The sequence below is a fragment of the Trichechus manatus genome, unplaced genomic scaffold, assembly GCF_000243295.1.
Source record: "Trichechus manatus latirostris isolate Lorelei unplaced genomic scaffold, TriManLat1.0 scaffold00003, whole genome shotgun sequence".
Lineage (NCBI taxonomy): Eukaryota > Metazoa > Chordata > Mammalia > Sirenia > Trichechidae > Trichechus > Trichechus manatus.
In genome coordinates, this window is record NW_004443939.1 from 8601165 (window position 1) to 8627553 (window position 26389).

The window sequence follows — 26389 nt, forward strand, 5'->3', positions numbered from 1 at the left end:
TTGTTTATTCATATGAGCACTAAAAATAAGGGTTCATTTAGACTTTTAGTTGGTTTCATATTGGGGTATGACACTTTCAATATATTTAAAATTGGAACCACAGAAAACTTTTTTTTTTTTTTTTTTTTATTTCCAAAGGTTTGATTGTTATGGTGGTGGACTTTCCAAGATCAACACTCCTTTGTTGACACCCCTAAAATTGTCACTAGAAGAATGGAGCACAAAGCCAACCAACGACAGCTATGGATTATTTGCAGTTGTGATGCATAGTGGCATTACAATTAGTAGTGGGCATTACACTGCTTCTGTTAAAGTCACTGACCTTAACAGTTTAGAACTAGATAAAGGAAATTTTATGGTAGATCAAGTATGTGAAATAGGTAAGCCCGAACCATTGAATGAGGAGGAAGCAAGGGGTGTGGTTGAAAATTATGAAGATGAAGAAGTGTCTGTTAGAGTCAGTGGAAATACACAGCCAAATAAAGTTTTAAACAAAAAAAATGTAGAAGCTATTGGACTTCTTGGAGGACAAAAGAGCAAAGCAGATTATGAATTATACAACAAAGCATCTAATCCTGATAAGGTTGCTGGCACAGCATTTGCTGAAAGTCGAAATTCCGAGACTAATACTATTAGCTAAAGGGACCCATGAATCTGATAACAACAAGGAATCCAGTGACCAAACAGGCATTAACATTAGTGGATTCGAGAATAAAATTTCATATGTAGTGCAAAGCTTAAAGGAGTATGAGGGGAAGTGGTTGCTTTTTGATGATTCTGAAGTGAAAGTTACTGAAGAGAAGGACTTTTTGAATTCTCTTTCCCCTTCTACATCTCCTACATCTACTCCTTACTTGTTATTTTATAAGAAATTATAGAGCAAGTGTATTTTCCTTGTATATATTAAACAGACCTGGACAAACATTGGTAAAGTTAATTACATCAAAGAGTCTTTAGCTTATCTTTTGAAGATACTGGATATTATTGGTCTCTTTAGATTTTATATAGTGAAATCTGAATTACTGAAAACCATGTAAATTTTTAGCATTCATTTTCCTTACTAGAGACTAGTGATACATTAGCTTCTGGGAACAAACCTGTATACAATTCTAAATGAATTATCTAAAATGGAAGCATTTGAACACTTTTGAATTTACACCTATCTATCTTTTGTGTTTGCTTTTTAAAATAAAGTACTTGTATTTGTATTCTCCATATTTTGGAGTAATTATATACATGTTTATAGGTGCTGTGGTTTTCCAGCTAAGAGGCAGAATCTCATTCAGTACATTTAGTTTTATAATTTGTGATGCCAAATCTTTGATGGGCTTTATTAGAGGCACAGAGAGTCTAGAATGTGTATATTCACAATGGTGTTCATTTTGTGCCTTGAATCACTTTGAAAAGTGTCTCAGAAAACCTGGACAGTCCCCCCTACCTTCAGAAGAATTTTATATGTATTTATGAAGATGATTCTGTACTCTAGTAAATCTTTTTGGGCATGGATTAATTTGTATCTCTTCATAGTCATATTCTGCACGATCTGTATATAGTACATCAAACTTAGAGGTATGACCTTAAATTTAACTTTTTTTAAAAACTGGGAGGTCAATAAAATTTAAACTGCTTAACAACTGTATACACATGCTCTAATTTTTTTTTAACTTGCATATTTCTACCATAAATCTGGGTTCTCTTAAAGAACAGAATATGTATTTATGTATGTATATGCACATTTATATTCATATATATAGAAAAGAGAATAAGCATGCATAATTACCTTTAATACTCATTACTTTCTGACAGTGGAGGTGAAGAATTTTTCAAATAGGAGAAATTGTGCTTAGTTCATCCAAGCTGTCACACTTAAAAGACGTTTACAGTAAAAACTCATGTTTTAGTTGTCCTTTAAAGTAGATATCTAACTTTAGGAACTCCAGAACAGGAGAACTTAAGATGATGCTTTGGGCACACATAAAAACTTGGTTAAATTTTCATTTTAAATATAGTACACTAAATTGGTAAGTGATCAATTATGACATATTAAGGATATCTTAAAAATAATTCTAAAGAGTGTATAAATGCTATTGGAATATTATTATATCCCATTTCAACAAATAAAAGAGTGCTATGTCAACTAAATTACAGAGTTACATAATACACCATTCTTCTACAAGATGCTTTTCACTCCTTTCTACATTCCGAATCACTAATGGAGCTTTTTAAATAAACACAGCCCTGAGCACTATCCATAAAGTTTAGGATACAGTCTAGGCCTCTATAATAAGAGATAGCCACAGTTAAGAACCATTAGTATAAATAAATAATTGCTGATAGGAGAAATTTTACATTTTAAGAAAACTGAAGTACATGAGAAGTTATGAAGTGTTCAGTATTATTACCAATGTTTTTATTTTAAGAGTAAGACTATTTTGACTCAGAAAATAATTGGTATTGCATGATAATTGTATAAATCTTAAAGTCCTTGATATTGTCACTGAGGTTTGTGCAAAACAAACTCTTAGATCGGTGTAACCTAATGAGAAGCAACCAGGCTACTTAATCTCTCCCTTGTGTATACCTGTCCCTCCAACCCAATGAGAGTATATATACATATGTCACCTTTTTTTAAAAAAAAAAATGAGTTTCCATTCTTGATTCCTTACCTTTCCTTATTCATTTGGATCATCTTTCCCCAAATAGATTTTTGAGGTTATGCCCTTTTGACTCCTGAGATACTACCTTTTGGTCTAATACTGTATAGTTGTCTGAAAAACCTCTTTGTGATTCACAGTCTTTGAATTGCTGTAGATAAGGATTCAAGATAATATTACCCATTATAAAGGTAGGCTAGAAGTGGGGATATCAGGAAGATCAGACATTTTTGAAACCTTGTCTCTACAACTGTACAATGAAGGCACTGTATTAAATTTGACCAGTTCTTAAGTGATTCATGTAACTTTGATCAGTAGATCAAAGGGAGGGACAGATGATAAATGATGGCATCATTCTATAAGTTACAGTAGTATATGAAGGAAAAAAACCATTGTTCAAAGACTAGCAGAAATCATTAATGTGTACTATATCTTGGGAAAACGTGACAGGAAACTGAAATGTATTTCTCAAACATTTTCTGCATTTTTCATATTATAGTTAAAATTGTAAATGAATTGGTTATTTTGATTAAAGCAGGTAATTTTAATTTTTGTATGTTCTTTGTAAAATCTACACATCTAACTTCTCATTCAACTGACAATCTCTAGCTTACCTTTATGTGATGCAAAATAACTTTAAAGTAGATTTCTGACTTACAGACTTCGATCATTAGTAACTTAACTGCCTTGTTTAATTTGGAACAGGACTCATGTTAGTTGCTCAGAGTCATGAAGTTCATACTGCTGACACTGGCTTAATAAGGTTGAGAGTCAGAAAGATCAGGCTACTGTCACTAATATTAGCTATTCCAGTATTTAATCATTATTTACAGACAAAAGTTTTATTAGGTAAAGTTATTCCTACAATTTATTCTTAATTATCCTTTTTGGGGTCTCTAAATGGAAAATAGAAACCAGCTCTAAGTCTCCACAAACCAGTTACCCTTATCTATCTCCATCTATTCATTCATAAATTTATTTTTGGGCTAATAAAGTATCTTGATTTTCATTTTGCTAGTATTGGAACTAGTTCTTGAATCGACTCTAACTTACGCTCTACCTCTGTCAATAAGGTAAAATTTTAAAAGTCCCACTCAGTAAAATTAGTGTAAACATTCACATATTTAATAGTACCTTTAAAATAAGCATTACTACATTTAAAATGGTTCCAAAATGAATCTATAAATGGTAATATAAATTAAAAAATATGAACTTAAACTAAATTTAACATTAGCTATACTATAAATAATGGTAAATGTATAATGTACCTTTGAGTCATTAAAATGTCTTTTAAAAGGGTAACAGCATATTACCAGAACATTAGAAACCACAGCCATAATTCTCAAACTTTTTAACAGTCTACATTTGATACCATTTTGGCCACTGCAGTCTTCAATGAATAAATTAATGCTATAATTTCCAGAATTAAGTCCCAAGTCTTCTTTTTCAATAGATCTTAACTTTTCACACTCAAAAGTTGAATACATGGTTCTTTTCAAATGAATAAAACAAGTGCTTTTATTTTAGAGATCCATTTTGCGAAGGCTCATTCGACTGAAGGAATCTCTGGGGAAAAAATGAAGAGGATATGATTATAAGTAAATTTTTACATAATCATTTAAAATGTTTTACATGGTTTTCTGCTTCCAAGTTGTGTTAAAGTTTTGCCACCAGTTCCTATTAACTTTCAAGTTAGATGTTCATTCTGCATATTCTGGTTTATATAATCTGGTTTATAGATTTCTCTATGAGGGGCATTTACAAAATGTATTACAGTAACCACTTTGTGAAATCCCTTATCATTTATTCATTTGTCTAATAAATGCTGCACATACTGTGGTAAGACAAGGAACTAAAGGATAATAGAAGAGATTTCAGAAAGATTTATTTGGGGGCTGTCACAAGGAAAAAATGCAAGTGTTTCTTTAAAATATTAAATTCTAAGTATTAAACCAGTGGTTCTCAACTTTTTGGTCTCAGGTCCTTTTTGCACTCTTAGAAGTTGATGACCCCAGAAAGCTTTTGTTTATATAGGTGGGTTATATATCGGTATCTGTCATATTAAAAATTAAGACTAAAAAAACTTTAAAATATTAATTCATTTTAAAAATTAGCCCACTATGCATTATTAAAAATAATGTCATTTATTAAAAATAACTTGTAAAAAATTTAGAAGAGTGGCACTTTTACATAGTTAATATCTGGCTTAATGGAAGATAGATTCTTACATCTGCATTCAATCATTTGCAGTATCACCTCTGAAAAACTTCACTGTACCTTCTTGAGAGAATGAATGAAAAAGGCAAATAATATCTTGGTGTTAATGAGATTAGTTTTGACCTCAGGGACACCCCCCAAGGGTCCCAGATCACACTTGAAGAACAAACCACTGTTTTAATACCTATAATCCTACTGTGAAATAATCTTCCTGGTTTTGTAGGTCAGCAAAATAAAAAACTCCAAGCAATTTTTATTTTCTAAATTTGAAGAAGTTAAGGGTAGAGGGGATACTTCTGAATGATCTCCTAATGTATTTTCCTTTATCCTTAAATTGGTTTCTTCTGCTTACCCATCCTGCCATTAAGGTTAAGCAACGAGGCTTTCAATCACCAGGAAAGAAAAAGGGCAGGTACAAAGAGGTCATATTCAGCTTGCCCTTTTGGTTCCAGAGAAAACTGTCTTGAAAGCCAGACATTGTTAAGCAATAAAAGGGTTCTTCTAAATTCCAAAAAAATTCCCTGCAAATATTAAGAACTGGAGAACTGACCATAAAGTAGCTCATAGCGGGAGGAAAAACTCAGAATACAGTATAAGGGAAAGTTTCCTTCAGTTAGGAAGAATACAGCCTTACCACTGAAAGAAATTGGAGATATCCGTAGGAAGTAAGACTAGGATTAGAAAACTGCCTGACTACCTCAGTGACCTGGCATCTTTGCTTTCTGGAACCACTGATCTAGTAAGGGTACGAGATTGAGGGAGGGGAGCAGAGGCAGCAAGAAAGCAAAAATTCCAGAAATATTGCAGAGAAAAACGTGGAGAGGATAGAGTGTTACTTCCCATTGGGAATTCTGAGAGGAAACCACCTTATAGGGTATTTCCCATCAGTACAGAGTGGTGGAAGCAAATCATGTTTTGGCAGAGAGAGAGCCTAAAATACACTGTGGGCTCTCTGGAGCCCTGGTGGTGCAGTGGTTAAGAGCTCTGCTGCTAACCAAAAGGTCAGCAGTTCTAATCCACCAGCTGCTCCTTGGAAACCCTATGGAGCACTTCTACTCTGTCCTATAGGGTCACTGTGAGTCAGAATCAACAGAACAAGTTTTTGGTTTCTTGGTGTCTCATAAATTGTGGAAGAGATTCAGGTGATCTATATGCTCTCTGTGGGGAACATGAAAGGCAGCTGACAACTGAGCCAAACTGGCCTGCCACTGGAGTCACCATCATAAAGGAGCAAGACATTGCTTAGAGGCAGAAGTGAACTTCCTGAGAAGTTCCTGGTGAGATGAGTAGGAGCATGCAGTCAGCACCCATTACTGACCTGCCTCCCCTAGGCACATCTAACTTAAGTTCCCCTGCATTCAAATGCTTTAGGAAGGGTAAGGGAGACTTGGAGAAAACCAGAAGCAAGATAAGACATTTGAACCTGAAATTGGATGAGGCAGACTAAAAGATTTTTATTACCAAATTTAAACCATAGTGTCCTCTCGATCGGATATGGACAATCATGAGGAAATTCATACAGAATTTTTACATCTCTGAGTTGAAATTGTGCATTTCAACTGTACTGTTCATTTTTTTACTCTAAAGTATCTGATCAACTAAATAAGCACTATCACAGTCAATACAGGCAACTAGGTTAATTTAGTTAAGACAATTTTCATTAAATTCATACCTTTTCTTTTTTCCTTTTTCTTCTACTATGAACAACTACCCACCCACATCCCCTATGCGCCTACTCCTGCCTCCCCATCCCCACCTTGGGATATCTTTCAGGTATCCAATCTCATTTACTCCAAGGAGACTTTCCTGACAATACCCCAAGCTAGATTTAAGTGCCTCCTTCCTATGTGTTCCATTAGCACCCTGCATTTCTACCATTATATGCTCATTATATCATTCCCTGTTTATTTGTATCTATCCTCCAGACTGAGCTTGGTGACAGCAGAGGCCATGTCTGTGTTGTTCATTCATACTGATCCTCAGCATCTATCATACAGCTGACATACAAACAGAAACTTAGTAAACATTTTTTGAATGAATGTGTGAATAAATGAGTTTTTCAGAGGTCTATACGTACAGAAATATTAGATTACTGAAGAACCCACCCACTGCTGTTGAGTCAATTCCGAAACACAGAGACCTTACAGGACAGAGTAGAACTGCCCCAGAGGGTTTCCAAGGCTGTAAATCTTTACAGAAGCAGACTGCCCCATTTTTCTCCAGTGAAGTGGTTAGTGGCTTCGAACCGCCGACCTTTTGGTTAGCAGCCAAGCACTTAACCACTGTGCCACCAGGGCTCCTTGATTAACTGAAGAAACAAACAAACAAAAAAACCCCAAACCCGTTGCCGTCGAGTTGATTCCAACTCATAGCGACCTTATAAGACATAGTAGAACTGCCTCGTAGGATTTCCAAGGAGCACCTGGTGGATTTGAACTGCTAACCTTTTGGTTAGCAGCTGAACTCTTAACCACTATGCCACCAGGGTTTCCTGAAGAGCAGGGACTAATTCCCAGGTGACTTAAATAGCCAGTTTAACTTTGTCTTCCAGTATGGTATACCATGTGTATCAACACTTTTCATATAAGCAACTTCAAAGGCCTTACAAATATTAATTTACCAGATAATTATAACTTAATAGCTTTACTATTATTAATTCAAAGAAAATGATGATAAAATATCAGTGCCACAATAATTCAACAGATGTATGTACATTTTGGTTTTAAAATGCAAAAAAAGATGGTTTACTTTTAACAAGTATGCCTTTTCCAGAATTCAGGTGCTGAGAAGTGAAATGTTATGCACTGACCTAGAAACTTTACATCCATAATGTCATTTAATCTCCACAACAACTCTTCATGGTAAATACTATCATCTCATTATACAGAGGAAAAAATCTAAAAATTAAATTACCTGCTCAAGTAGAACTAGGATTCTAGTTGTAGAAGTTGAGAAAATTTCAAGTTGTAGAAAATTTCAGTTGTAGAAAATTGCAAGTTATTTCTATTTCTGATTTGATTTGTCATACTTAGAAAGTGGAGAAAAATACTGAAGCCCTCTTGATACTCATTAAGGTTGCCTGCTTCAGTACAAATCTAGAAGAACATACTGTATAATATTTACGGTCATGGATAAGGGAAATGAATGCCTGGTGCCTGATGCATTCCAGTGATTTCTTCCACAAAAGTGCCACAAAGTTTAAAAGTGACAGAAGTTTAAAAGGAATAGTTTTAGAAGGCTAGGCTTATTATGTGTGGTATTCTGGTTACTATGAGTGCTAATGCAAATTTATGATTCTCAAATTACAACTAACTTTTATCTTGTAGATCAGTTAACATATAGCTAATAAATGGCTTTACTAGTTGAATTTGTTTAGGGAACACAATATCTGAATCTATGTAATAATAAGAAAAGTACAAGTACGACTCAAAAAAGTAATTCAAGTAGATTTCATTTTTAAAGATCTCTAAAATAATAGAAATATAAGCATACCTGTGGCAGGTGACAGGCAATACTGCCTTGTATAACTGAGGGATCTTTCTGTTTATCAGAGGCTGCAGGGCCTCTTTAAGGCGATGATAGTTTCTCTCCAGTTCCCTTTGATATTCCTTTTGATCTGACCCAATTAAGCTCTTATTTTTTCTTAAGGCATCCTCACACCTAGGAAAAACAGTTTGTTATCAAAAGATTTCTTTTGGCCTAGTCTGAGGGTTTAGTGCTATATATATATATTCATCATGATGAGCACATTCAGTTTCAGCTGAATGTTAAATATCTTCTTTTGGTTTAGGTGTAAGGTAGGGAACAAATAATCAACTGAGTTTTTTTTTTTTTTTTTAAATAAACATTCACTTACCATTTTCATTTAATTGCAAATTATTTTTTTAATATGTAATCCGAAGCCCCCCTCCCCCTTCACATATTGCCCACAGACTAGAAGCTCTTTAAGGGATGTAATAATATTCATTGGTGCCAACAGTACCAATTGCATCTGGCACAGTGCTTTGTTTATCTGTGTCCAAATGTTTCTTAAATGAATGGATCTTGGTAACAATCCTTTCTCTGACTTATTCAAATATTTAAGAAAAATATCAGGACTCAAACAGATAAATGATAACAGGATGTGAAAAAACTATATATATCAACAATTGTGGAAGGCAGCTAAAATGATGCTTAGAGAAAAATGTATAACCTTAAACGCATATGTTACAAAAGAGGGCTAACATTAAAGAGCTAAGCAACTTAAAAGAACAGAACAAACTTGCAGTATAAGGAAGAAAATAAATTAATTAACTCTGAAAATACGATAGAATAAAAAAATGCAAAAATTGGTTCTTCGGGAAAAAAAAAAACACAAAAAACTAACTTTTAGCAAGATTAAATGGGAGGCCTAAGTATCTCCTATTAGAAATTAAAAATGGAACATAACTACAAATATAGCAGAGATTAAAAGAGAAGATATTATGTACAATTTAATGCAAATCTGAAATTATACTTTTCTAGATAAATTAATATATCAAAACAGACAAAAAAAAAAACAAAACCACACCCTCACGAATAATCCTAAAACCATTCAATAAGTTGAATCAATGAAGTCACAAATCTATCCACAAAGAAAATACCAACATACAAGTTCTACTAAATACCCAGGGACAAATAATCTCAATGTAGCACAATTATTTGATAATATATTAAAAAATTATTCCAGAGTACGGGGGCGGGCGGTGGCAGACAACTATTCTTGAGAACAGTTCTCATCCCATTTATCAAGGCTGGATGCCAAAACCTAACAAGGGCTATAAGAAAAATCATAATTCAATCTCAGTCATGAAGAGTTGTAAAATAGGAAATAGATAATAGGAAATTGTTCAATGTATTAAACACACACACCATGACCAAGTTGTTTATCCCTGGAATAAATGAAAGGTGGAATTAACAGTAGAAAATCAAAAATGTAACTCACAATATTAAAAGATCAAAGGAGATACAGAAAAAGCATTTTGATAAAATTTAAAAACTTTTCATGATAAAAACTGTTAGCATAACTACAAATAGGTGGGAACTTCCTTAACCTAATGGAAAATATCTACTAAAAACCTGTAGCAAATACACTCAAAGGTGAAAACATTTTCTTTTAGATCAAGAACTAGAAAATGATCCCTCTATCACTCTTCCTGTACAACACAGTACTGGAGGTCCTAATCATCACTAAAAGACAATAAAAAGATTCCACAGATAAATTATTACAACTAACAAGTGAGTCTAGCAATGCTATGATTAAAATCAATATACAAAACTCAACTGTAATTCTGTAAACCAGCAAACAGAAAATATAATTTTAAAAGAAACCATATACAAAAGCGTAAAGGTATCAGATACTTAAGAATAAATGAAAAGATGTAAAGGCCAACACAGAAATTTAAAACAATATAAAGAAATTTAAAATATCTAAGTAAATGAAGGAATGTACCATATTCAAGAACTGGGAGAGTCAAAGTTATAAAAATGTCAATTCTCTTTCCACTGATCTATAGTTTTAGGGTTTTTTTTACTGGGTAAGGAGTGATAAATTGATTCTACAATTTAAGATTTATATGGATAGGTAAAGGGCAAAAAATAATCTTTGAGCAAGAATAAGGTGGGAGGAATTGCTCTATCAGATATCAAGACTTACTTATAAACTATGTTAACTAAGACAGCATGATATTGGCTCAAGAAGAGACAAATAGAGCAATGAAGAGAACAGAGATCCCAGAAAAAGACCCACACAAACATGGGCACTCGATTTATGATGGTGATGATACTGCAAAGCAGTGAAGGAAGGACAAGCTCTAATACATGCTGCTGGGTCAACTGGCTATCCATATGGGAAAAGAAACCTGACCCCTACCTCATATCATATCCAACTGATGGTACTGAGATAACTGGCTATCAGTATGGACAAAATTCAAACTGGATCTCTACCTTGAACCATACACAAAAATCAATGCAAGTGAATTTAAAAAAAGGTAGAAAGTAAGATTTTTGTAACTCTCTCCTCTTTATATTGATTTTTAGAGGTATCATTATATTGACTTTGAGAAGACAATATAGTAGACTATCATTGTGACCTCAGAGTAAAAAATAATTTAAACAAGACACAAAAAGTACTAGCCATAAGGGAAATAACTGAATCATCTGACTATATTAAACTTAACAACTTCTATTTATAAACAAAAGAGTAACAAGATAAGCCTCAAATTCAGAGAAAATATTTATGACACACTTATAAGTGATAAAGCACTGATATCCAGAATACATAAATACTCTTAGAAATCAGTAAGGAAAAGACAATCCTGTAAGAAAATGGCAAAAGCTTGAACATGTAACTTTACAGAAGAGGAAATAGGAATGTCTAATATACACATGACATGTTTAACCTCTCTGGTAATCAGAGAAATGAGAATTTAATCCACAGTCACATTATCATTTCACACCCACCAGATCAGTAAAAGTTAAAATCTTAGACAATATTAAGTACTGGTAGGATACACAGCAACAGGAACTCTCTCAAACACTACTTGACAGGAATATAAATTTGTCTTACCCCTTTGGAAAAAGAAGTAGCATTATCCAATAAAGCCAAACCTATGAACTAGCACCACTAATCTTAGGTATAAGCCCTAGAAAACTTCTTGCACAAGTGCATACAGAAATTGGTAGAGGATTATTTGTGTAGTATTGTTTGTAACTCCAAAAAGAACCCAAACAAACAGGAAACAACCAAACTACCTACCAACAGAAGAATGAATAAATTGTGGCATATTCATACAAAATGGAATATATGAAAATAAATGAACTACAGCAACACTTATTATCAGATACGTATCTCATAAACATTGAAAATAGCAAGTCACAGAAGAAAATATACAGTGACTTCATTTATATAAAGTTAAAAAACAAGCAAGACTAAATATATACTTTAGGGATAGATATATCCATTTATGATAAAACTATAAAGACAAGCAAGGAAATGATAAATATGAAATTCAGGATAGTGATTACCTCTGAAGGAAGGGAGGGAGATGAGATAAGAGAAAGATACATTAGGAGGGGACCCTCAAAGTAATGATAATGCCCTATTTCTTAAGCTGGGGGGTAGGGACATACTTTGTGTCTTCTTATTCTTCAATAGCAAATGTTGTAAGTATATTTTAATCTATTCAATATTTAAGGAAAATAAATTTTAAACGACAAAACCCAAAAATATAAAAAGTAAACACATGATTAATTTTTTTAGTAAAAAAAGAAATGCAAACTGAGTACCACTTAAAACTGATTAGTAAAGACACCCTAGTTAAATAGCATTACTTATAGCAAGGTGTACTGAGACTAGTACACTTTCATACTCTGTGCAATGCAAATACTTATAACCTTTTTGGAATGCACTACATAGTAAGAACCAATGAAAATGTTCATACACTTTGGCTCAGTAATATCATGCTGGGAACGTTATCCTAAAGGAATAATTCAACAAACGAAAGAAATCCACTGTAGTGTTAACTTGTTGTTAATTGCAGTCGAGTCAATTCCGACTTATAGCAACCCCATGTGTGCAGAGTAAAACTGCTCCACAGGGTTTTTAAAGCTGTGACCTTTCAGAAGCAGATCACCAGGGCTGTCCTCCTGGGTGCCTCCGGGTGGGTTCAAACCACTAACCTTTCCACTAGTAGTTGTGTGCTTAACCATTTGCGCCTACTACACCACATTAAATTCAAATAATACAATTTACAGCATATTAACTTGATGAAATACTATAACTAGTGCAATAATAGTTTAATTGGAAAATATGTTTTTAGGTTATATGTATATTAGACTGAACTATGGTAAAATATATTTGTATATTGGTATAAAAAATGAAAGACAGTATACAAAAATAAAAATTTAGTATTGGCTATGACCTTCTTTGTAAGGTTTATATATTTTGGGGGAGAGATGGTTAGTTTTTTGGGGGGTTTTATTTTGTTTATTTAAAGGTGGAAAACCTTCTTTATAGACAGTAATATGTCAGGAAATCTGCTGACTACAGGAATTCATTACCTTATAGCAAAGACATACAAAGAGGAAGATACATTTTTAGATTTGCAGTCATAGTAAAATATTCTAACACAATAACAAGAAAAGATGTATCTGATTATCTCTTACTAAATGTCTATGAGCTGAAGTAAGTATTGTTCTGAGATCATCTGGCTCACAAAGACAGCAGAGTTTTTTTTTTTGTTGTTGTTTTTTATGAAATCTCCCAAATAATACGATTAATGCTAGAAATATGTCAACTCTACAGGTATGAAACAGGTTTTGTTCTTCTACTACCACAGTTCAACTACTCCATACATTAGGAGCTATGTCTCCTGTTATTTCCTAAGACCAATTCTATAAGGCCATCTAGTCCAATAATCAGATTATAAAACCTCAGAATTCTGTTTACCATGTTTACCCAGGAGAAATTGCTAACAATTCATGATAGCTATTGAAATAACAAGGAAGATACCATCTCAAAATACTTGAACAAATTAGCATTATCTATATTGTTCTGATGACAAAGTAGATGCGAAGTAAAATTATTTCCATCTCTAATAAACCCATTCAATGAATGATTTTATAAGAGAAACCACAATTCCTAGGGAGTCAAAGACTGAGCTCTGACTATCGTTCTGATGCTGCTTTGTTAGGTGACTGTCAAGTGTTTTACTTAATGGTATGTAGGGCCCTTTCAATCTGGTCCTAATCTACTTTTCCAGTCTTTCTTTGACTACTTTTATTCATATATTCCATGGTTCCAGCTTCACTTGACTACTTGTCTTTCCCAGAACAGATTCTGATCTTTCTCATGCTTTTCTATTTGGGATACTCATTACCTCTTTTCAGCCTGAAAAACTAATATTCATCCTCCAAGGTCCATATCAAACGTCAACTCCTGTGTGAAATCTCCCCTGACATCGTCAAGTAGAATTAAACATTCTCTGTTTTACATAATGCTAGTAAGGCAAAAATCAAGTTGATAAATGACTATTTTCCCCCACTGATACAAAATTTATTTAACACCTATTTATTTTGTACCAAGTACTAGCCTAGAAATTTTCCCATTGTGCAGAAAAGAGTTAACATAGCAGGTCTGAGACTGATATCCTTAGGAAGGCCTGCTTCCAAGGTTGGCTCTTGGCTGGTATCTGGGCATTTAGATTTTGGGAGGGTTCCCATCATTCCCAGAATAGATAAGAGTGGCTAAACTGTTTATACAAATAATATGTTTTATGTTGAACACCTGCTTTCCTTCTGAGAGTCTGCAGTTTTGGTATGTGTCAGGCAGAGGGTGCCTGTGTGACAAGTTTCCAGTAAAAACCTTGGGCACTTAGTCTCTAATAAGCTTCCTGGTAGACAACATTTTGCACATTGTCATAACTCCTTGCTGAAGTAATTAAGCACATCCCGCATGACTCCCCTAAGAGAGAAGCCTTGGAAGCTCATGCCTGGTTTCCTCCAGACTGCACCCCATGCACCTTTTCCCTTTGCCAATTTTGTTTTGCATCCTTTCACTGTAATAAATATTTACCATGAGTACAACTATATGCTGAGTTCTATTAGTCTTCCTAGTGACTCACTGAACCTGGGGGTAGACTTGAGAACCCTGAACACACCCATGTATTATTTCAGCTAATTTGCCAAACCACCTAATGGGAGGTAGATATTATTATGTTTACTTTACAGATTAGAAAACTGAGGATCATAGAGAATAAGTGACCTGGAAAAGGACATACAATGATAGGTCAGGATTTCAGCACAGATCTTTTGCTTCCAAGTTTGTTATCTGTATGTTTCCTGAGGGAAAGGAAGTGGAAACTCACATATTGAAGGTTCATAATAAATAACAGCCTTAAAGTCAAATTGTCTAATAATGTTGACAGGTTCAAAAAATTCCTGAGCATTGGTTTTTCTAATCTTTAAATTTAAAATATGGTGTAATAAGGGTGTGTAGGGAGGGAATAAGTATTTGCTACTAAAGAATAGTAAATTATACATAAATTATTTCTCTTTGTGAACCACTTCTTATATTTTGTCTTTAAATGGTCCCTTAAGACCCTTATGCCATACTGTAGCATGGAACATTTTCAATTTGAAGATCTTTACGCAGGAAGCCTTGAATACCTTTTAGTAAAATCTTTGAAGCAGAGTCGCAGTTTATTATGATGTCTGAAGAGCTTTGGGTCACTGGGTATTTCTGATAGGAAAACCTGGGCAACTTCCAATGGCCCCTGTAAAATAAGAAAATAAAATAAGAAGTGTGTTTTTTTCTTCTCTAAAACCACAAAGATTGAATTTACCCAAATGATTTTTCCCAGTGCTGGGATGGCTGCACTTAATAAGTATATATGTCTATTCCTATATTAAAACTCTTCAGAGACAGACTCTGGCAATACGTTTTTAGTTTTTCCTAATGTCAAATCTCTGTTCTTGCCTACTGAAATTAACTTCTTATAATTTCATTCCTTAAAGAAATAGAATATGAGCTCAAGGACCGTGTTCATTAATGCAGTTTCTCTTGCATTGGTTACATTAATTCATCCTAGATGTAAAAGTTGTCAGGCTGTTACATGTGCCAATCCACTGATCATCAGACTTGATTTTGCTAATACAGCTTCCCTTGGTATTTTAAATATGTTCCTGACACTGTAAGTTTGAAGAAGATGGTCTTTTGCAAGTAAGTTGTATCTTTCGAAGGTAGAGCCTCCAAATCATGTGCATTTTTAGGAGGTAAAGACCTTAGGGTGTTTACTTCAGTTTTAGTAGAGAATTTTTTGGCTTTGTTCCTTTAACCTAAAAAATAGTTAAGAAATATTATGTGAAATCTTACTTGAAAGCTTTCTGAATTTTCCCTTACCTTGGAATATTTCCAAAGATTGAGACTAGGCCTAAAATAATCAGCAAAATAATCTGAATGAACCAACTAAAAGGAGATACTGGGGATGGTTTCTAGTCACATATAACGACAATACATTGTGTTTACGTATTATTAAATTTTTCAAAATGATTCCATATCACTTGTTTAATCCTCACTACTCATTGTGAAGGAGATCTGGAAAAGATAATATCAAGGATTATCTAAGATAGTGGGAGTTCACATATGCATCTGCAAAGCTCTGAAAATGAGCACTCCTTTTTAGGTCACATTCTTTCAGTGCTGTTGATGTTAGGTGCCATCAAGTCAGTTTCGACTCATAGCGACCTTATGTACAACAAAACAAAACAATGCCCAGTTCTGCGCCATACTCACAATCGTTGTTATGCTTGAGCCCATTGTTGCAGCCACTGTGTCAATCCATCTTGTTGAGGGTCTTCCTCTTTTTCGATGACCCTCTACTTTACTGAGCATGCCAGGGACTGGTCCCTCCTGATATCATGTCCAAAGTATGTAAGAGGAAGTCTTCACCATCCTCGCCTCCAAGGAGCATTCTGGCTGCACTTCTTCCAAGACAGATCTGTTCATTCTTCTGGAAGTCCGTGGTATAGTCAACATTCTTCACCATAATTCAAAGGTATCAATTCTTCTTCGGTCTGCTTGTCCAGCTACCAAATACATATGAGGCAACTGAAAATACCACGGCTTGGGTAAGGAGCACCTCAGTCCTCAAGGTGACATCTTTGCTTTTTAACACTTTAAAGAAGTCTTTTGCAGCAGATTTGCCCAATACAAGATGTCGTTTGATTTCTTGACTGCTGCTTCCATGGGTGTTGATTGTGGATCCAAGTAAAATGAAATCCTTAACAATGTCAATCTTTTCTTCATTTATCATGATGTCACTTATTGGTCCAGTTGTGAGGACTTTTGTTTTGTGTTGAGGTGTAATCCATACTGAAGGCTGTAGTCTTTGATCTTCACCAATAAGTGCTTCAAGTCCTCTTCACTTTCAGCAAGCAAGGCTGTGTCATCTGCATACCGCAGGTTGTTAATGAGTCTTCCTTCAATCCTGATGCCGCATTCTTCTTTATATAGTCCAGCTTCTTGTATTATTTGCTCAGAATACAGACTGAATAAACATGGTGAAAGGAGACAACCCTGATGCACACGTTTTCTGATTTTAAACCACGCAGTATTCCCTTGTTCTGTTCGAATGACTGTCTCTTGGTCTATGTACAGCTTCCTGTAAACAACCAAGTGCTCTGGGATTCCTGTTCTTTGCAATGTTATCCATAATTTATTATGATCCACACAGCTGAATGCCTTTGCATAGTCAATAAAACACAGGTAAACATCTTTCTGGTATTCTTTCAGTACAAGCTTCGTAAGGAAAGGTCATTTTAAGTCAATCAATTCTTTCTTAATAGAAAGGATAACAGCAGATAGGTAGAAAAGCATAATAGTATTGAAGCCAATTGTGAATACCTTAATAACTGAGATTACAGTAAAAAAACTTTTGTTTTTTAGTTTACCCTCATTATATTACAACTACTTCTAACACATATTCTTTCACCTGGTTTAGCATATTTGTGATCTTTGTAAAGTACAATAATTAAGTTATTCCAAATTCCATTTATAACTTAAATCACACAGTGCTAGCAGAAAGCACCGACCTGATTCACTGTTGTGCCCACAGATCCCTGGAGTACCATCTGAAGCATTTTGGGGTCTGCTGGATCCTGATGTGTTGCAAATGCCAACTCCTGTGTCTTCTTCTGCATGTCTTCAATAGCAACTTCAACTGGTGTCAAGATGATCTGGGTGAAAGAGCACCTATTAATTAGGTCAGTGTACTGATGGAAAGTTATTTAATAAGCTTTGTATATAATAAATTAAAACTAGAAAAAAAGGAGAGGCCAATTATAAACTTTTATCTAAAAATAAAATTCCAAACTTTAGATTCTTAAATGAAAAAAACCAACCTTTTAAAGCATAAGCTGAATTATTAGCAAATTGAATCCAACACTATATAAGTATATTATATACCATAAATAAGTGGGATTTATCCCAGGTATGCAACACTGGTTCAGCTTTCAAAAATCAGTTAATGTCATCTACCATACCAACAGGCTAAAGAAAAATCATATGATCATATCAACAGATACAGAAAAAGCATCTGACAAAACCCAAACCCCATTCATGATAAAAACTCTCAGCAAACTCAGAATAGTGGGAAACTTCCTCAACTTGTTAAAGGACAACTAGAAAAAACCTACAGTCAGCATCATACTTAATGGTGAGAAACCAAATGCCTTCTCTCTAAGACTGGGAACAAGGCAAGAATGTCCCCTCTAACCACTCCTATTCAACATTGTACTGGAAGTCCTAGCAAATGCAACAAGACAAGAAAGGGAAATAAGAGGCATATAGATTGGGAAAAGAGAAATACAACTGTCTGTTTACAGATGACATGATTCTCTATGTAGAAAACCCCAAAAAATCTACAAAAATACTCTTGGAACTAATAAGTTATTATAGCAAAGGTTGAAGGATATAAGGCTAATTTACAAATATCAATTGCTTTCCTATATAACAGCAATGAATGACTGGAATTTGAAATTAAAAACACAACACCATTTACATTAGCAGCAATAAAAAAAGATGAAGAATTTAGGAATAAACCTAAAAATATATTTACAGGATCTACACAAAGAAAACTACAAAACTCTGATAAAACAAATCAAAGAAGATCTAAATAAAACCTCTTCCATGTTAATGGATAGGAAGACTCAAGATTGTTAAGATATCAGTTCTTCCCAACTTCATCTATAGATTCAACGCAATCGCAATCCCAGCAATTTATTTTGTGGGTATCAGTAAATTCATTTTAAAGTTTACATGGAAAGGCAAAGGACCCAGGATAACCAACATAATACGTAAGAAGAAGAACAAAGTCGGAGGACTGACGCTACCTGATTTCAAGACTTACTATAAAGCTACAATAATCAAGACAGTATGGTATTAGTAAAAGAACACAACAACAGATCAAGAGTATAGAATGAAGAACCCAGAAACAGACCCACACAAATACAGTCAATTGATTTTTGACAACGGAGCAAAGGCAATTCAATAAAGAAAGAATCATCTTTTCAACAAATCATGTTAGAACAACGGGACATCCACATGAAAAATATAAATCTAGATAATGATTCTTCATCTTTTATAAAAATTAATGCAAAATGACAACCCAATTAAAAAATTGGCAAAGGATATGAACAGACACTTCACCAGAGAAGACATTCAGATGTCTAACAAACACATGAAGAAATGCTTACGACTTCCGGTAACATGGCACTCTAGGCAGAAGCACCATGCCATCCCTCCACAACAAAGATCTGAAAAACTAAGCCAAACAGAGAAAACAGCAATCCTGAAACCCTAAAACATCAAATGAAGAGATAAAGAACTCAGCCAAGCACGAAATGGAGTGAGAAAACTGACAGAGAACGGAGAGCGAGGAGAGGTTCATCCAGAGATTCCCTATCAGCTAATGCAGCACAGATCCGCCATCTTGGACTCCTATCAGAGACCAGCAAATAGGGGGTATGAGAAAGCAGCTTCACGGAGGAGACAGAACAACCGGTAATAGGCGGTATACGCTTTCCCACCGCCCACCCTTATTTACCCCCACTCGGCCTCCTCTGCTTCCCATGGCCACAGTCTCGTGGCCAGGAAGCACAGGCTGCTTGGATTCCACCCGCCCGCACTGGCTGACTCCCCGTGTGCCATTTGTTGGCTGCTGGTGTCGCTTTTATCCGCTTCTTTTGATTTCTTCCTTACCTCTCACCACCTCCCCCTCCTTTCGCTCAAATACCTGGCTCTGTGCCCCATCTTTGCTTCTTCCTGGGGGGCTGCGGAGCTCCATTCGAGTGTGGAACTGCATCCCAGTCTGTGCTGCCACACCGGTGGGATCCCGGGGCTTTTGTTTGTTTGTTTGTTTTGAACTGTTTGTTTGTTTTCTTTTTCTTTTCTTGAGTTGGGAGCCCATTCTGGCCGGGCAGTGCTATGAAGCTTGGGACCTACCCCCGCAGCTTGCACAGACACACGGAGGGATCCCTGAAGGCATTTCTTTTTTTTTGTGGGGTTTTTTTTTTTCTGTTTTTTGGGGGGCTTTTCTTGTTCTTCTCCTTTTTTTTTTTTTTTAATTTGTTTTGCTTTTTTTTTCCCTCTTTTCCCCTTTTTGTCTTTCTTCATTACTCAGTTTCTCGTCTCTCTACACCTTCGTTCTCTTCCTGTCCCCTGAATACCTGGCGCTGAATTCCTCCAGGCCTTCTAGCCAGGCTGTACTGCAACACCTGGGAACAACTTCCCCAGACCTCGTACGGCACCAGTGGGATCGCTAGGAGCTTTGCTGTTCTTTTTTCTAATTTTTATTTATTCATTCTTTTCTTTTTTTTCTTATTCTTCTTCCCCTTTTTGTTTTTCTCCATTTCATAGTCTCTCACCTCTCCACTCCAACGGCAAGCTACCCTAGCACTCTTTTTTGTTTGTATGTTTTTGGCTCCTATTCCTCTCTCCCCTCTCCCATACCCATCTTAGCTCCACACATCACAATCTCCCCCACCCCACACCATTCTGCCTACCTGCACCATGCGCTTAACATGACACAACCAAGCAGCACAGGCACAGCCTACCGGAGCCTGCTCTGCACGGATTACTGACCCGCCCTGGTGGCTGCAGTAAGTGCCACAAACAACTCATCCCAGCGACTCGTCTTCAGCTAGACCTGCCCTGGTGTACCATATCTGAGCGACTGACCCTGCCAATTACAGAAGGAAGTGAAAAGTATCGTGCCCACAGACGAGCAAACAACAAATTTCACGGTAACCACAAAGAAAGTTAACAAACCTACTCATCAAAATGAAGAAGAAAAACATAACGTCTCAGTAAAAACAAAACCTACAAGAAAAAAAAAAAAGATGGAAACAACCTAGATGCCCATCAACAGATGAATGGATAAACAAACTATGGTACGTACACACAATGGAGTATTATGCAACAATAAAGAACAACGACGAATCTGTGAAACATCTTATAACCTGGATGAATCTGGAGAGTATTATGCTGAGTGAAATAAGTCAGTCACAAAAGGACAAACATTGTATCAGAGCACTATTGTAAAAACTCATGAAAAGGTGTACATACAAAAAGAAACAATCTTTGATGGTTACAGGGATGGGGTGAAGATGGAAAAACACTAACTAGACAATAGATAAATGGTAACTTTGGTGAAGGGTAAGACAGTACACAATACTGGGGAAGCCAGCGCAACTTGTACAAGGAAAGGTCATGGAAGCTCCACAGATACATCCAAACTCCCTGAGGGACCGAATTGCCGGGCTGAGCGCTGTGGGGACCATGGTCTCAGGGAACATCTAGCTCAACTGGCATAACATAGCTTATAAAGAAAATGTTCTACATTCTACTTTGGTGAGTCGTGTCTAGGGTCTTAAAAGCCTGTGAGCAGCCATCTAAGATACTCCACTGGTCTCACCCCTTTCGGAGCAAGGGACAATGAAGAAAACTAAAGATACAAGAGAAAGATTAGTCCAAAGGACTAATGGACCACATCTACCATGGCCTCCATCAGACTGAGTCCAGTACAACTAGACAGTGCCCAGCTACCACTGACTGCTCTGACAGGGATAACAATAGAGGGTCCCAGACAGAGCTGGAGAAAAATGTAGAACAAAATTGTAACTCACAAAAAAAGACCAGACTTACTGGTCTGACACAGACTGGAGAAACCCTGAGAGTATGGCCCCTGGACAGCCTTTTCAGCTTGGTAATGAGGTCACTCCTGAGATTCACCCTTCAGCCAAAGATTAGACAGGCCCATAAAACAAAAGAAGACTAAAGGGGCACAACAGCCCAGGACAAGGACCAAAGGCAGGTGGGGACAGGAAAGCTGGTAATAGGGAAGGGAGAGTGTTGACATGTCGTGGGGTTGTTATCCAATGTCATAAAACAATATGTGTATTAACTGTTTAATGAGAAACTAGTTTGTTCTATAAACCTTCATCTAAAGTACAATTTAAAAAAAAAAACACGTTTTTTTCATGGCACAAAATATATCCTTTTTTTTAAAGCACCCTAATGAGACTAAGAAAAGTGTATTACTGAGAGAACTTGTCTACAGCCATACACTAACTGCAGAGACATGTTTAAACAGTTTTTTGGGGGGGGAATAAACCCATCCATATATGAACTGGAACACCAGTAGCAACACTTTTTGACTTACTCTCGTACACACAATGAATACTACGTAACGATAAAGAATAACAACAAATCAGTGAAACATCTCACAACATGGATGAATTTGGAGGACATTTTGCTGAGTGAAATAAGTCAATCACAAAAGGATAAATATTGTATGAGATCACTATTATAACGAAACAAGAAAAGGTTTACACATGGGAAAAAATAAAAAATAATACAAAATGGACCATAAACCTAAAGGTAAAACTATAAAATTTCTACAATATAACACAGAAGAAAATCTACATGTCCTTAGGTTTGGCCACAACTTTTCAGATATAGCATCAAAAGAACAATTCATGAAAAAATAATTGTTAAGTTTTATTAAAATAAAAAACTTCTGGTCTGCAAAAGACACTGTTAAGAGAATGAAAAGAAACAGACTGGAAGAAAATATTTTCAAAACCCATATCTGATAAATGATTTGTTTCCAAAATATACAAAGAATTCTTAAAACAATAAGAAAACAAACACAACTAAAAATGGGCAAAGATCTGAACCGATAGCTCACCAAAGATGGAAAATAAGCAAATGAAAAGATGCTCAACATGTCATTAAAAGACAAAAAAAACCCAAACTTGTTGCCATCAAGTCCATTCAGACTCATGATGACCCCCATGTGTATCCAAGTAGAACTGTGCTCCACAGAGTTTTCAGTAGCTGATTTTTCACAAGTGAGTTGTCAGGCCTTTCTTCTGAGTCACTTTTGTGTGGACACAAACTAACTTTTCACTTAGCCACTAAGCACTTAACCATTTGTGCCACCCAGGGACTCCCATATGTCATGAGAGAAACGCAAATTAAAACAACAGTGAGATACCACTATATACCTACTAGAATGGCTACACTCCAGAACACTGACAATACCAAATGCTGACAAGCAACAGGAACTCTCATTCATTAATGATGGGAATGCAAAATGGTATAGCCACTTTGGAAACAGTTTGGCAGTTTTTTACAAAACTAAACATAGTCTTACCATATGATCCAGAACTCACACTCCTAAGTATTTACGCAAATGAGTTGAAAATGTATGTCCACACAAAAATCTGTACACAAATGTTTACAGCAGCTCTATTCATAACTGCCAAAATTGGAAGCAACCAGGCTGTCCTTCAAAGGTGAATGAATAAACAAACCGTGCTACATCTATACAGTGGAATATTAGAGATAAAAAGAAATGAGCTATGTAGCCACAAAAAGACATGGAGGAACCTCAAATGCATATTGCTTAGTGAAAGAAGCCAATCTAAAAAAGCTACATACTGCATAGTTCCAACTATATGACATTCTGGACAAGGCAAAACCAGAGAGACAATAAAAAGATTAGCTGTTGCTAGGGGTTCAGGGGGAGTGATGAATAGGTAAAGCACGGGATTTTCAGGGCAGTGAAACTATCTTGTATGATACTGTAATTATGAATACACGATATGCATTTGTCAAAACTCACAGAACAGTACAACATAAAGAGTGAACCCTAAGGTAAACTATGGACTTCAGTTAATAATTATGTATTAATATTGGTTTATCTATTGTAACAAATGTACCACACTAATGGAAGATGTTAATAAATAATAGGGGAAACTATGAATGGGGGGAAATCAAACGACATATTGCACTGGGCAAATCTGCTGCAAAAGACCTCTTTAATGTGTTAAAGAGCAAAGATGTCACCATGAGGACTAAGGTGCACCTGACCCAAGCCATGGTGTTTTCAATTGCCTCATATGCATACGAGGCCTGCACTGATGCCTTTGAATTATGGTGTTGGCAAAGAATATTGAATATACCATGGATTACCAGAAGAACAAACAGATCTGTCTTGGATGAAGTACAACCAGAACGCTCCTTAGAAGCAAGGATGGCAAGACTTCGTCTTACATACTCCGGACATGTTATCAGGAGGGACCAGTCCCTGGAGAAGGACATCATGCTTGATAAAGTAGAGGGTCAGTGAAAGAGAGGAAGACCCTCAACGAGATGGACTGACACTGTGGCTGCAACAATGGGCAAAAGCATAGCAATGACTCTGCGGATGGCGCAGGACCAGGCAGTGTTTCATTCTGTTGTGCATGGGGTTGTTACGAGTCAGAACTTACCCAGTGGCACTTAAAAACAACATGAGTCGGGGAGAAAGCGGCTAGATCCATGGGAACTCTGTGTACTATCTGCTCAGTATTCTGTAAACCTCAAACTGTTCTAAAAAATAGTCTATTGATTTAAAACAAAAAAAAACATTAAAAATGTTTTAAAAAGTATAAGCTGAGAGCGAACTAGGGGCTGAGAAAAAAAGTTAAAAATGGATGACTCAAAAATGGGTAAAGTTCTAGTATGTTTACATATGAGAGGTGGTACACATCTTCTGTTACATCCACATTGTTGGCACCAATATACTGATTTCACTAATTCCTGTTTCCCTACTTGTCGAGTTCCTGGGTGGCACAAATGGTTAAGTGCTTGACTACTAACCAAAAGGTTGGTAGTTAGAACCCACCTGAGGTGCCTCAAAAGAAAGGCCTGATGATCTGCTTCCAAAAGGTCACAGCCTCGAAAACCCAGTGGAGTGCAGTTCTACTCTACACACGTAAGGGTCACCATGAGTCAGAGCTGACTCAATGGCAACTGGTTTGGTTTTTTTTTGGACTTACCTCCTCTTTGTGAGTGACATTGACCCTTGTTTTAATATAAGGAAAGGCATGTGAAGTAGTCAGAATGGTCTTCCGCTTAAACTGTTCATGAAGTTCTCCATGGGCACGACCATCTAAAGTGAAGGGTGTACAGTACATGAAACGACGAAGATTATAATTTTTATCAAAATATGTGATTCTGTCCTTCATCTCATATGTATCAAAGTATGGCTCCACATAGGTAATCTGAATATATGCCTAGGAAAAGAAAAAGTCCTTCATTTCATCACTGCTAAATCATCACTTAGTTTTTCTCAAACAAAATCATAAGGAGGATCTCAAAGATACGCTTATATGTCATTAGTGTCTAGTCAGCCTTACCTTGTTAGGATCTAATTTACATTTGTCTACAGGATTAGAGTCCTTGATTACTTCAACCACATCCTCTCCAAATCTTTCTCCATAAAATCCCTACAATAAAGGGGAAAAAAAACCTTTTACATGAAGTTAACAGAATTAGAAAACAGAGAAAGCCTCTGATGAAGACTCTTGAGCAAACTTAGGGCATTTAGTAAGTTCTTGTATGCCCGTGCTAATAATTCAAAATAATAATTAATTAGGCTCACAAAAATTTTAGTCTATCAAGTTAGCATGGTCTCAGTCCACATTTATCTGATATGATCATCATCTACTCACTTTAAATAACGCAGTATATAATTAAATAACAATTTTTTCCAATATGAATTCCAGATTTCACAAGAGTTCCGCAAGAAAAACAAAAAGCGAACAGAAAGCAAAGACAAAACAAACTCATTATCTCTCATGTACAGGATCGCACTTTTATTGAATTTACTGTGGCCTCACTTCTTGTAGACCATGGGTCAATCAATATTATTTTCATTAATGATTTAACGTAACATTCCAGAGTTTTCAATTACATGCATCGATCTTTTAAGATTTTATATAGGTTTAGATTTTGAAAGAACAACCCTAGGCCTAAAAAGTGGTCTGATGTCAGAACATAATAACTTTTCCATATGACACTATGTAGGAGGTTGGGCATGGGTAGAGCTATTCAAAAGGAAAAATGAAACTCAAATCTTCAAAAGAGAACCCCTACCTTCAAGGTAATTTTTATGACTGGGTAAGTTTGGGAAACACTGTCTTAATGAATATTTCTCAAGACCTACCTAGCCCCTTGGATTGAATTGTGCACCCTAATCCCCAAAATATGTTGAGGGCCTAATCCCTGTGCTTGTTTGGAAATAAAGTCTTTCTTTGAATATGTTATCAGTTAAGATCACACCAGAATAGGGTGAGTCCCAATCCCTTCTGATGGTGTCTTATAAAAGGGAGCAACAGATAGAGCCACACAGGGATAAGACACCACATGAAGATACAATCTATAAGGCAAGGAATGCCAAGAGACACCTAGGACAACCAAAAGCTGGAAGAGACAAGGAAGGATCTGCCCCTAGAGCAGACAGAGAGAATATGGCCCTGTCAACACCCTGAATTCGACCTCTGGCCTCCAGAACTGTGAGACAATAAATTTCTGTTCTTTAAAGCCACTTACTTTGTGGTATCACCTACTTTGTGGTATTCTGTTATGGCAGCCCAAGGAAACTAAGACGCCT

General features: G+C 35.9%; 1 protein-coding gene across 3 annotated transcripts in view; it reads right to left on the minus strand.

The window, feature by feature from the left end:
- Positions 1–2746: 2746 nt before the first annotated feature.
- DOCK7 (dedicator of cytokinesis 7) overlaps positions 2747–26389 on the minus strand; it is a 288307-nt gene continuing 264664 nt past the window's right edge. For 2 of the 3 annotated variants that reach the window (XM_004369004.2, XM_004369007.3), the window contains exons 43-48: positions 25134–25223; positions 24774–25010; positions 17481–17624; positions 15057–15163; positions 8364–8531; positions 2747–4220 (exon numbers count right to left, since the gene is read on the minus strand). In XM_004369004.2, the coding sequence (XP_004369061.1) occupies positions 4178–4220; positions 8364–8531; positions 15057–15163; positions 17481–17624; positions 24774–25010; positions 25134–25223 (789 nt within the window). In that variant the 3' untranslated portion in view covers positions 2747–4177. Of the gene's footprint in view, positions 4221–8363; positions 8532–15056; positions 15164–17480; positions 17625–24773; positions 25011–25133; positions 25224–26389 lie in introns of those variants that run through there. The other variant, XR_002823979.1, reaches the window with a different exon arrangement.